General features: G+C 40.5%; 2 protein-coding genes across 2 annotated transcripts; both read right to left on the reverse strand.

The window, feature by feature from the left end:
• Positions 1-619: 619 nt before the first annotated feature.
• On the reverse strand, positions 620-7,242 carry LOC124954419 (tumor necrosis factor receptor superfamily member 4-like). Its single transcript, XM_047507358.1, has 2 exons — positions 6,960-7,242; positions 620-2,085 (listed from the first exon to the last, which is right to left on the reverse strand). The coding sequence occupies exons 1-2, from the start codon at positions 7,026-7,028 to the stop codon at positions 1,585-1,587; spliced, it is 570 nt and encodes a 189-aa protein (XP_047363314.1). The 5' UTR covers positions 7,029-7,242; the 3' UTR covers positions 620-1,584.
• Positions 7,243-9,976: 2,734 nt separating this feature from the next.
• Positions 9,977-13,022, reverse strand: LOC124954414. The gene is made up of 4 exons (XM_047507350.1): positions 12,214-13,022; positions 11,482-11,781; positions 11,027-11,176; positions 9,977-10,942 (listed from the first exon to the last, which is right to left on the reverse strand). The coding sequence occupies exons 1-4, from the start codon at positions 12,289-12,291 to the stop codon at positions 10,685-10,687; spliced, it is 786 nt and encodes a 261-aa protein (XP_047363306.1). The 5' UTR covers positions 12,292-13,022; the 3' UTR covers positions 9,977-10,684.
• Between the last annotated feature and the right edge of the window lie 355 nt (positions 13,023-13,377).

A 13,377-nucleotide genomic window follows, 5' to 3' on the forward strand; every position in this document is an offset into this window, starting at 1 on the left:
AATTATGTATATATATATATATATATATATATACATATATATATATACACACACACATATATATATATATATACATCACGGATCGAAAATGGTCTCTATTTATAATATATAAGTTATGTAGGTATAAATGATTAAAATTGAAATATGTTTTAAGCAAAGAAAATAAAAAGACGATGATAATACGTATTAGAAGATAATAGGCATATTCGATGTGAAGTACCTTAGCGACCGTAACACCGTGCGTTTTCTGTCAATGAGGACGTTCGTGCGATCTCTTGGAAGAAAGTATGCTACTTCCCCTTCTTATCATCGAGCAAATGAATAAGAAAGAAACGCTCGAGAATATGTTTGAGCGACGCTGCGCACGTTAACTTTTGCAATAATATATCGTATACATATGTACGATTGAAAGATGAAAAAAAGAAAAACAAATGTACGATGAAATAGGAATAGAAACTACAATCTACTGCATTTGCTCTTTTTTCTCATACCAATGATACTTAATATTTGCGATAAGGGAAATTGCTATGCCCATGAACGAGCAATAAGAAGCGTCTCGCTTCGATCGTGTCTATCTTTCCTTCTTCTATGACACTCGTGTGTTAACGATATATATATATATATATATATATATATATATATATATATCTGTAGTAGTATGTATATATACATAGACCCAATCGACGATATCGTGATCACTTCGTAATTACGATATCGAAGAATACTTTAGCGCTCGTTGGAATAATCGTCTTTAATTTGTTCAAAAAGGAAAAAGAAAATAAAAAATGGTACGACCACGACAACGCGCCTTTAATTTACATTTGATCGTAAGCGACACAAAGCGATGCTCTTTGGATAATTTATATAGGGACGTTTAATTTACGGGACGTTTAATTGCTGTGCGACGCAAATTAAAAATCCAAACACGAAAAAAGCGGGCTCGTTTTCCGCTCCTTTCGTCCTCTTAAAATCGAAAGCTTTGGATGGAAAGATAATTAGAAAGAAACCTCGCGTATGAGAACATAGGCACACGCGCCTATCATTGTAACATTAAAGTCAGAAATATATGTAACTATATACAAGATGGACGTTCGGTGTGACGCGTGTCTATATATATAGTTATGTGCATACACGCAGCAGTTCTTTCTACGCGAGGTTAAGATACCGATGCTAATTAAAGAAATAAGACAAGACAAAAAAATAAATAAATGACGCGAGACAAGATGAAAGTATGGTGCATACGCATTCCAATGTGGTAGTATAATTTTCTTATACGATTGACCGCAAGTGTTGTACGTACTTAAATAGAATGAATAAAATAAAAGAGCTATATACAAAGCGTGCCCCGTTAATGGCCCTTGTGCAAAAAAATTGATGCGTTTTTTTGAGTTAATCTCGTTAGTAAAATACCGGCTCGGAAGAGCGTTCGGCATAATCGCGCGCGTCACATATAGACGACGCACGCGCGCAACTTCACGCACGCAGGCACGCATGCCAACCCCAATTGACTAGTATAGGAGAACGAATCGTCGATCGTTTCGTCGATCGTTTTGTTTTCCTACTTTTATCTTTTCGTTAAACGATTCAAAGCCTTTGCATAGTTTTCGACGACTCATAATCAAAATCATTTTCGTCGCTGGGCTCATCGAGGAAACCAGCAGTTTCAACGTCCTTCTCGAGAATCTCTTGTTGTCTGTCCTCGAAATGAAATACCCGATCGGATTGATTTATCAAGACACTTTCCTCGGCAGTGTCCTCGGCATCTTCGGGCGCTAAAAAGAAATTTCCACGAGTTTTGCATTTCCTAAGATAATCTGGATTATCGGGAGCAGCTCGATGGCAGGAATCGCAGACCGTGTCGGTTTTCGATGTACAGGAATGAGCTTCATAAAGTCCTGGACCACATCTCGAACAAATCCAACACGGCTGTGTGCTGTGATGTGGACTATAAGTGCCAGGTAGACATTTTGCGCACTCGGTGTCACGGCCACGAACGCATCGACTCGTTACGCCCCAACCTGGACCACATCTGCTACAATGGGTACCCCCTTTGTGATGCCTTATGCGAGGTCTTCCATTGGTCACCTGGAATCGAAGCAGACAACAGACGGTTAATACGCGGATATCGTTTTTATCGAGCATATATCAACGCTTCTTGATCGATATTTTCAACGTCAATGGATCTTTCTCGATTCGACTTGTATCGTGTGACGTCTCGTAAAGCATGCTTTACGAAATGACGACGCACCGAAAGGGATTGAGAGAGAGATAGAGAATCGTCGACGACAGAATTTCGATACTTTCGATCGGTAAACTTTGACAAATGGAAGAAAACAAAAAAAAAGAATTAGAAAAATACATAGATATATATTCCGGAAGGATATCAATCGTAATTCATCGTAGACGTTAAAGCTAGATACGATCTCCCCCGATAGCCTTCTCCGACTGAATTTAGTATTCAAATTCGACCGTTGGAGAACAGGTGTCCAGGAATAAAAAGCACCTGACTCGAGGCGAACACCTTGCGCGCCTTTCTTTCTCTTCGTTTCCGTAAATACAACGAAAATGTAATAAAAATAACTAAAGAGAAGAACACAAGAACGCCCTCCCTCTCGCGTACGCAGTCATTTTCCGTAAAAATGACTAGGTACGTCGAATCCATCTTGTTTCTCGGTATTTAAACACACCTGCTACCGTATAACCTTCTTAATTTCTCTTCTCTTTTTTCGTTAACAAAATGAAAAACATTGGTTTCACCATGGAAAAAGAATATTAATAATCGCTTGTCAAGTTTACATAAAATTTCTTTGCGTTTTTTTTTTCTTCTTTTCTTTTTTTTCATAATTCTTGAATACGTAATTTCACCGTAGACCCTATGGTCTCGCAGCAAACACGCATGTATACACGCACACTCAGGAGGTAGCAGCTGTTGGTAGTAGCCGGTTTCTGGCACGCGCCGATGGTCACTACCGTGTCAAGCGAATCGTCTTACCATCGTCCTTCCGAACGAAGGTAGAAGGAGAAAAGAGATTGGCCACGCCAAGTTCATAAGACGATACTCGTAATTAGTCAGCGCGTAAGAATTTACCCTGTCGATTACAATTAGAAACGAAGATACCCAATCTCCGCTTTTGTACGATCGCGAATCAAAGAACGGAAAATGTGTCATAGGCTGGATCGAACGATATCAAAGGACAGTGTATTTTAACGAATAATTATTATTTCGACAAAGAGAGAATATAATGCACAACAAGCTCCTGTCGGTCGCGCATACATATTTCAATTCGAATATCGAAGCTAGGAAAAAGAGCTTTCAATTATTATTCAGGGTACGCGATCGGATATAAAAAATAAAAGTCTGCCTTAATTTTATAGCGTTTCTCTCGACCTGATTTAAAAGTCAAAGGAAAAACAACGAATATTAGCGAGCAATAGATTTTTATCTTTATATTTTGTCAATACGAACACTGCAATGTCTCTTTATTTAACGTCTTTTTTTTTCTTCTTCACTAACAAATCTCTCTTGATACGTCGACGAATAAATCGTTATTGTTCAATTGTTCATCGTCCCGCCAGCACTCGGGAGTCTGTCCTCGCGCGCGCGCGAGAGAGAAAGAGAGAGAGGCAAAAGAAAGAAAAAAAAGAGGGTAGGGCTCGAGCGTGATTGCAAATCCGTATCGACGATAACGGAAGTAACAGCGCTCACAGTGACGAGTATGAATAGAAACTTCCGGCACGGCGGACAAACCGGAAGCTGTAATTGTCGCGACTGTCGTCCTGTACCTTCCTGCACGTGTTTTATTTATTTTTTCCCCCCTTTTCTTTTTTTTTTCCTTACGTGGCCGTAAAAGAAGAAACGACAGAGCCATCGAGAAGTCAAAAGTTCCTTTCCCCTCTCGTTGCTTTACGCACCGACGCGTGCAAGAAAGGATCTGCCCTGTCTCGTATCCTCTGGCGGAAGAGATGCGTTCCAGGGCGATGGGAGAGAAGGGTGCAACCCTCTCGACGAAAGCGAGTCACGCGGAAGTGAAAAGACCGATCATCGAGATGAATGCGTAAGAAAAGAGGAAATGTTTACGCCTGTTTCTGTAACACTGGTTCTTTTCGAAACAAAGTGCCTCGATCTTTGTCGATTCTCAAAATCTATTGCACGGCTTCGCACTGTTTCGCTCCTACAACTTATAATGGTATAGAAGTATGTGCACGCACTATCGCCAAGTTAAAGTCAAACTGGTCCGTTTGCTCGAGGGTTAAACGAATACCGTAGCAGCTGCTTCGATAATTATCTACGAAACTCGCACAAGCCCATTGTTTCTCGAACGAACCCGGCCACAACATACATAGGCGACGAGTACATATCTCGTATACCTACTATACCAAGTTTTAGCCCTTGGCTTAAAAAGGAAGTGGGCGGGAAATTCGTCGGCTATAAAAAATCATAAATCACAGCAAATCGATCCACCTAAAGGCGATCCTCTTTTTCCTTCTTCTCCGTCCTTTGTTCTTTTTAGACAAAGGCAAAGATAAATTTCTTGATCCATCTCGCTCGATTATTGTTCAGACGAGTTTCGAAGACAGAAGTTGCAGAGTTTTTTTTCAAAGAGCGACGAACAAAGTTTGCAACACGATGAACTTTGTCACACGATGAACTTTTGTCCACAACCGATGAGATTTTAACTACGTATAATAGTGTACGTACATGCATGTTTTTCTAAACGTGCAACGACGATAGGTCCATCTTCAAAGTCTATCTCCGAGAAGACATAATTTTGAATATAATTACGATTGCTCTCAATTTACTACTTCTATTTCTATGCATACATGCGTACATACGTACATATTTATATATATATATATATATATATATATATATATATATATATATATATATATATATTTGTAATAACTCTGAAAGCAATGGCGTCTTGTGGGTTTCCATTCTACGTTAATTAGATTCTGATAAAGTACCGAGTTCCCAAGCGAATCGAATAAACGTTAGCGATACAGTCCTGGTAGCAATGTATAGGTACACTGTAGCAGCACCTATAGTCTATTCCGATCTCTTTGGGTTGCGTTACAAATTCGATGGTCCCTGTCCAAACGATAAGGTAAAATTTGTATCTTTTGACGCTGAAAGATATCTGGCTGATCGTGTCCGAGCGTCGAGAGATGCGTTTCTCTTTACGTCGATGAACTGTGATTTATAACTCGTCGAGATTGAAGAGCGAGAGAAAAGAGTAGGAAAAACGAGAGAAGGAGACAGAGAAAGAGAAGAAATTTCGTAGCTTTGGCTAGCGCGATATATAGGTCAGACCGAGGAAAAAGCTTTTCAAGCGTTTGCAACGAGAGAGAACATTTGCATTTCAGCTTTGATTTTGTAAGAGCCGCGTGTTAGGGAGGTAAAGTAATTCCAAAGAGCAGAGTAACCGGTGTGCGCTACTCTTTAAGAGAAGGAAGAAAATTTGTGGTCGATCGCGTTGAATAGACTTGCCTAATCTTTCTACATACGTATACAAAGGTAAGAGATGCGACGATAAATAATAATAATAATAATAATAATAATAATAATAATAATAATGATAATGATGATGATGATGATGATGATGATGATGATGATGATGATGATGATGATGATGATGCCGACGGTGACGCAGGTTACTAGTTAATTAAATTTCTATGCTCGCACCCTTGTTTCGACTTTATAAGACAAAAGTAATGAAAAGCACTGGTACTCGTTCAAAAGAAGAATTTATCTTGATTTTCTTAAAAAAAAAAAAAAAAAAAAAAAAAAAAAAAAAAAAAAAAAAAAAAAAAAAAAAAAAAAAAAAAAAAAAAAAGAAGAGAGAGAGAGAAAAAAAAAGTCTTTAGAATTTTCTATCGTCGAATGAAACGACGTGGCGTTTAATAAACACCTCAATGTAGTCGCTTTTAATTAATTTTTCAAACCGTACCAACATGAATAGTTAAACTGGGGCAAGCTTAGCCTGGAAAAGTTGTAGTATGTCGTTAGACGATACTGTATTTAAAAAAAGAAACGAAACAACGAATTCCTTTTCAAAAAGAATTAAACGAATTTGAGATTCGTTAAAGGATTTAAAATAAGAATCGTTGCAATTATTACAATTTTGCGATTAAAAGAGCATATTTCATTTTTATCATATATCACAATAATGATGATATTGCTATTATGTTTTACGGAGACCGAACGAAAGGAATCGTTAAAAGGCTGAAACTCGAAGTCGTCGACAGAAAGTCAAAGTTTAACGAAACCGTGGCTAGTTATCTCTCGTTCGTGTACGAATGGAAAAGTACATGTAAAGAGGCACGAGAAGAAGCAGGATATAGCAGCTACCACATCGGCTCCCACGAGTCACACGCTTCGTTAGTATAAATCGCACAGACTTTTGACCAGCCCTGATCTTTCTCGCTCGACCTCAAGACACAACCCTGTCTCTCTCTCTCTCTCTTTCTCTCTCTCTCTTTCTCCTCAGCTTCGGGCTCCGACCCTATTGTCGTCACGGGGATGCGCGTTTCATGTGAACCATTCTCTTATCCAACAAACGATCTCTCCTTTTCGCCACTCCAAAGGAAGTATCCCTATGAGATCGCTTGAATTTCTTACCATCTTTTTCTCTCTATTTTCTTGCTCTTTTGTCCTTCCATTCGACCCAGCCTATCGTCAGGATTTTTACAATTTGCAAAAAGTCCGATCGAAATGATAGATCTATGTCTCTTCGAGTAAAGAGTCTCATAGCGCGAGTCGGTTAAGGCGAAAATTAATGATCGCGTTGTAATTGTCAAGAATCATCGTTTCCGCCTTACGCAACTTGCATCCTGTGTCTGTCCGTTGAATCGTTCGTATGCAAAGTATACGTTTAGTTTTTGGTACTAATCGACATCGACATTAAATCCGAGATATGAAAGGATTAAATTAGTTTGTAAATTACTTTTCAACTTACATCGATGGATAAGATCAATGCGAAGAGAGCGAGTAAGGCGATCATCGATATCCTCGTTGGGAGCATCATCCCGCTAATTTCTTCGTTAGATATCGCCCTTATTTTCGTGGATCTCAAAAGATCATCGCAAGAGCGTTGAGAAGAGACAATCGATAAGACGATCGATATATGTCCTTCTTCGTTTTACGAATGCACCGGATACTTGTTATCGGTATCGGACGGGAGGACTCCGAGAGTGCGATATACGATCAGGCGTGGCCAACGTACGCCAACGACGGTTCAACGTGGACTGAAGCTGCGCTCCGATGCGGCCACGGCTGTTACGGCGAAACCGCTACTACACAAACGTGCAGCTGTAACACGCGCTCGGTCACGTGTCATACCTCTCTAGCCCCATGTATCCCCCTTGTTCTCTTTCTTGTTTTTTTTTTTCTATCTCCCAACTTCTACGTTCCAACTTGCATAGGCGGAGTTCGTCTCCTCGTAAGTAAAACGGTAATTTAATTGCGATCGACGTTTGTCCGCTATAAATTGCCTATATTTCCCTATAAATCGTTTTCTGTTTGGGACGGTATCGTTTTTAAATGGTCTCTCCTAAGAACGGATCTCTTTTTGGATAACACGTAAAAAGAAATAAAAAGAAATTGCACATCCATATCTTTGTTCTAATAAGCGATCTCTAACACGTGTCTCGAGAACAGCTCGATTCTTCGGACCGAAAGTCGATCTAATCTAAGAGAGAAAGAAAGAAAGGAGAGTGCGTTAAGATCAAGGAATTAAGAAAATGCAAACAAACAACAAGAATGCATGTGCCTGCTCGTTGTCAGCTGCTGTTACCGATGCAGCTGACAACACATACAGCCTTCTCTGGCAGGCGGTCTCTCAGAGACACATCTTATACTCGACGAGACAGGTGCGCTTGCCACGCGACCACCGGCCCTCTTGCCGAAGCGCGATTGGCTACGGACTTGCTAGCACCATATCAATTCGACAAATGTTATCCTTTCTTTTATATAAATTTACGTTAATACGACGCAATAATTTATTATTACTATTATCATTATTATTATTATTATTCGAAAGGAGATCGTCTTACACGATCTTTCGTTATTGTAATAGCAAAGGAGATAGCCAAGGTTCCCGGGTTTTAAAACGGGTTTTCTCGTCGTCGTAAAAGCTCGCTCGGCGAAAAGATAGTTAATAGCGATCGCGTTATCAAGGAAGCGAGTCGATTATTGCGAAAGGGTCAACTTGGCTCGTGATTTCACGATATCTGTAGACCAAACGTTTCCCATACATAAATAACGCCTCGCCTACGTCTACCGCGTTATATGGCCCCATTATATCCTATTATATCAAGCAGCTATTATATGGGATTATATTTTATCGTAACGTCGTGTCTCGACGGCGACGTAACGACGAATGCGGCTGATTCATCGCCTAAATCGGCGCACGTTCTATTATATTGCTTTTCGAAAGATTTCGACGACACGAGATGCGTAAAATTAAGCCGTAATGAGAGTCATATATCGAGCGTTTCGAGAAATCGTTCTCGATATCGAAGCAAAAATAAAAAGGTCGAAGAAGGTTAGGTAGAGAAGTCCGCACACATGATCATGGATCCATCCGTTCCAATCTAATTCAATATAACTTCTTAGTTTCTTCGTGCTTTTTGCCGTTTGCCAAGAAATAACGAAATGAGTGGTGCGTTATTGTTGAACGATCGCGGATTAAAACGTTGTCCTCGAAGAAGATCGTAAAGAAACGACCGTTACTTACTCAAAACGATGGAATTCGGGGAAAGACGACTAAGGGACAAATTTCCATGTTGTTCCAAAAAAAGTCGGTCCGTTGCTTCCTCGACTTTGGTACGCTTCGAATTAACATCGTTCTTTTTTTATTTTTTTTTTTCCTTTTTTTCTTAATCTGCTGTCCCTTTGTCTAACAATTTACGTACAACAAATTTGAATGTTCTATCGTCTATTCTTCCCCTCGCCCTTGCTCTTGGCCCCCACCGCGACCGACCGCAGAAAGTGCCATCTACGAGGGAAAGTCTCGCGGAACAACTCGAACCTATGGTAAACGGACTAATATATGTCCTTATATATCACCACCAAAGGGGTAACATCTTTGATCGTACAGACCGATGTTATCGGCATACGGGAAGTTATCCAGCGAGTTCGTTGCGGCAATATAAGGAACACAACGGAATTTGTTTTCAACATTATCCACCGCGTGAAGGACGGTGGAGGAGGAGCGGTTCTTCGAGAAATTTTTGAAAAGAACTTGCAGTATTTTCGTGAGATGGTGGAAGATACCATTGACCAACGGGTAAATTATTATTTACTTTATACTCTTACAGGCTAATTTAATATTAATTAACACCCATAGATACAGGACGAAGCCGACGTGATGATTCACGCGCAAAATGACATCAAAGAAAAATTTCAAACGTTGTCGCAAACGATGGCTCGTAGAATAACGAAAATCAAGAAACGTCTTTATGAGATCTCGCCTGACTTTAATTGGTTGTCCGATGGCAAAGACAGGAAGAAACTTTCGATGTTAATTATCAGAGTAAATCGATTAATCACCGTTTTAATTGTCGTTTGACGTTTACGTTTTACGTTATTTAGAAGGGTCGCCAGACGGAGGAACAGCCCGGTGCAAGGGAAAAACTTCTTCACCAAGTTTTCATACGAGGGCAATGGCTGGAGAAAGAGTTGTCGCGTTTACAGGAAGAAAACGCCAAACTTAGAATTTATTTGGAGAAATTTCGGTGTTTGGCGGAGGAAAGAAGGGCACATGAATTACACGTGCCGCGGATCTTGCAAACGGAGAGAGAAAATCTCGACAAAGAATTGAACGAGCAGCGTAAAATTTACAAACGAAACTTGTCCATCATCGACAATCTTTACATCGATTATTGGAGATGCGCTAATTCCGAAAGCAATTGTGCGTTTCTTCAATGCGAACATTTCTAATTGTATATCAACCTTTGCAAGGTCCCTCTTAAAAACTTTTTATATGCTTTATTACATTTACTAACAACTTTCTACATGTTGACATATGTTGACGTATAAATATAAAAGTCCGCGCATGCTTCCTGCGTATGCGCGCGTAATAATATATTTTATCAATATATTTTATTCGATTATTATTATCATTAATATTATTATTATTGTTATTATTATTGTTATTATTACTATTGCTATGAATGTATATATATATACACGAGAGAGTCCGCAGGAAACTACAAACCCATCTTAAGAAGAAGGAATATCTGTACAAATAACTAGAAAACTAATATAAAGTTTTGTCGAGTCGAGCAACCGACAGAATCGAATTGGAGCGCATCGTTCGTTTCTTCATCGTAGAAATACAAGTTGTTCGAAAATCGATCAATTTAATATCTATCGAGATCGTTTGATATTAACAACCGGGAGCCGAAAGCTACGAACGACTGCGATCGAATTAAAAAAAAAACAAAAAGAAAAAAAAACAAAAGAGTCTAAAAGATTGCAGTCTGCAATCACCTACTGTATGCTCGATGACTATATTTCGAAAGGATAAGATTATTTGGTTGATTCTAGACAGACTTAACGAGGGACGGATGTTAAAAAGCATCCACTGAAATCCTTATCGCTGGTAATTTGTCTTTTTAAAGGACGCGCGAAGAAAGGAGTAGAAAATTGAAACGAGTAGTGCCGAATTGGTATAACGTTTCACGTATTCTTCGCGACGCCGACCTCGCTACCATGATGACTCGAAGCTTTGGACTTTCTATCTGGATCCATTGCGATGGAGATAAATTCCTCGGAAATTTTTTTGTCCAAACCAGTGTAGGTCTGAGCCAAGTCAACTTGATCCTCGCTGATCGAGGATATTCTCTTGAATTCACTTTTCCCTTCTGACGGTCGTTTTCTATCGACGTTGTCCTCCTGTCCCGGTTGACCCTGACGCTTGTTGTGCTTTAGCCGAATCTATGGGAAAAAAGATGCGTCTTTATATAAACACTCCTCGCTTCTCGATATGCATGAATTTAAAGCAACTTTAGTAAAACTAACCATTTGCGATGGCGGTCGTTGAGCATAAGGCACGTGCGATATTACGGAGATTGGTCGGTAAGGCGCTGGTGGTATAGGGATAGCCGTTGCAGAGATAAATCCTCCTGGATACTTTCCTGGTCCTGCGCCGGGTATCCCCCCATAGGGTGACTATGATGAGAAAAATATAAAAAGGAAATGAATGAAGGCTCAAACGCGATAACGTTGAAATAATTCAGGATTATTCGTTAGAAAAAGTGTGCGTATTGGACCAAGCGAAAAGAATCGCCGGAGAAGACGAAGAACAAAATGTAGGTGCCGAAATAGCCGGAGGCTCTTGCGGCAAGAATTTCCCTCGCGCGTCAATCGACGTCCGCCGAACTTTCTAGTTTTACTCGTGTCAATGACCTAGACCCTTTCCAAAGTAACTCGACCGACTATCGTATACTTGTAACTCTCGATGAGGAGAAACTTACGCGAATCAAGGGATGATGAACCGGCATCATCGGCTGAACGACGTAGATCGGTTGATTCTTGGGCACGTGATTTTGTGCGACAACCCACTGTTGGACCATATTACGAGTCTTCAATCGACCATCTACGCAACCGATATCGTCCGCTTGATTCGATCTCAGACAGCTACAGAGTTTCGGCGTTAAGGTCAGACATGTGTAGCCCGAGATAAGGAGTTCTGCGACGCTGCCGATCAGCAGACCGATGCTGGCTAATAGACCGGCCCAACCACCTTCTATTTCCAGCACGTTGTTCTCTTCGCCCTGGTGGAAAAAAAAAGAAAGATCCCTTCTTATAAATACACACAAATTAATAGATATTACTAAAAGTATTGAAATAACTAGGGTGAAGTTCCGTTCATAATCTCTCTCTCTCTCTGCCATTTTGTTTCGAGCAGCCATTTTGTGGTCAGACTAGCGAGACTATCTCTGAAATTCCATAATGGTGCTTCATGACCGCATTTCAGCCTTGGCATTGATAACTTTCTCCGACGATCGTCTCCTTTGCGAGTATAAGCCGACGGTTCGAAGTAACCAACTCGCGAGTTACTCGGCAATCGGGACGAAAGATGGAAGAGGGGAAAAGGAGGTCATCGATAAGGGCTCGCCTCCAACGTTATAATCGATACAACTCGATTGACTCGACGAAAAGAGATATTAAAAGGCTAAATTTTTAAAAGAAATAACGATCCTTACGGGAAGCGTCAAGAGGGTCACCTCCGGAGTCCTTTGGGAGTCCCTGACGACCGCTGTCAGGGCCGTGATGGCGGCCATGTTGGATAGCGCCAGGGCCACCAAGCTGGAGGCCAAATGAGCCGTCGAAAATCCAGAATTCGTCCTTCCGGATGAACTCGCCAAAGCTGCTACCACACCGAGCGCACCAGCTACCAAAGCGCCTGTACCTGCCCATAATCCTGCACCTGATCCTCCTAAGGAGGCGCCGTGGACCAATACCAAGACACCGAAGACGACTAGGACGATACCTGATGGAATGTACGGCGTCGAACGAATTCTTTCTTTCTTTCTTTCTTTCTTTCAAAGCGCTTCTTTTTTCCTTTCTTCCTTTACGAACGAAGAAATGACAACGAGACTGCCTCTCTCGTCACCGACAAACTAAAGATATTCATTTTGACAAATCACCGACGGACTCGTGGCACTTTTCAATTTTTCACGGTTTGCGGATCTTACGGATTCTAATGGATCTTACGATTATAACTTTCTAAGTGAAATGTTTTCACTTTTATATGCCATTTTCTATATGCGCATACGTCGGTTCTTTCTAATGAATTTTTTTTTCTTTCTTTTTTTCTACTCTATTTAAGATCGGCAGCATCGTATGGAAAAACTTCGTGCGTGTTATAAAAATATGGATATTTTCTTTTCTATCATCAAGACGGTAATCAGTGCGTCATTGAATTAACTTAGATCGTAAAGATCCTAAGAAGATACGCCGATAAAACTCCGACGCATATCTTTAATTAGTCGGACGGCGATTCTTCGAGAAAACTTACCGAGCAATAATTGTCCGCAGGACGTGAACATTAAAACATTGGAATCGTCCCTAGTCTCCGCTTTACCTAATCTCGATCCGTTCTCGTCGCGTTGTTCTTGCCTCTGATGTTGTTTCTCTTGTTGTTTCTGATGTTTCTCCGATATCAATATCTCTTTGGAGTGCTTCGACTCCATACAACTTTCTGGCTTCGAGCCTACATTGCTAGAGTCCTTCGATTCGTTCGAATCGTTCGAATCCTGACTCCTGACGGTCGAGTCCAAGGCCATCGTTGCGTTATTCATCTTCTCCTTCATCTTGTTCCACCTAAATCTTATTCGATCTTTCGGCTCCCTTCGGATCTCGACCTT

Source organism: Vespa velutina, chromosome 15, assembly GCF_912470025.1.
Source record: "Vespa velutina chromosome 15, iVesVel2.1, whole genome shotgun sequence".
Lineage (NCBI taxonomy): Eukaryota > Metazoa > Arthropoda > Insecta > Hymenoptera > Vespidae > Vespa > Vespa velutina.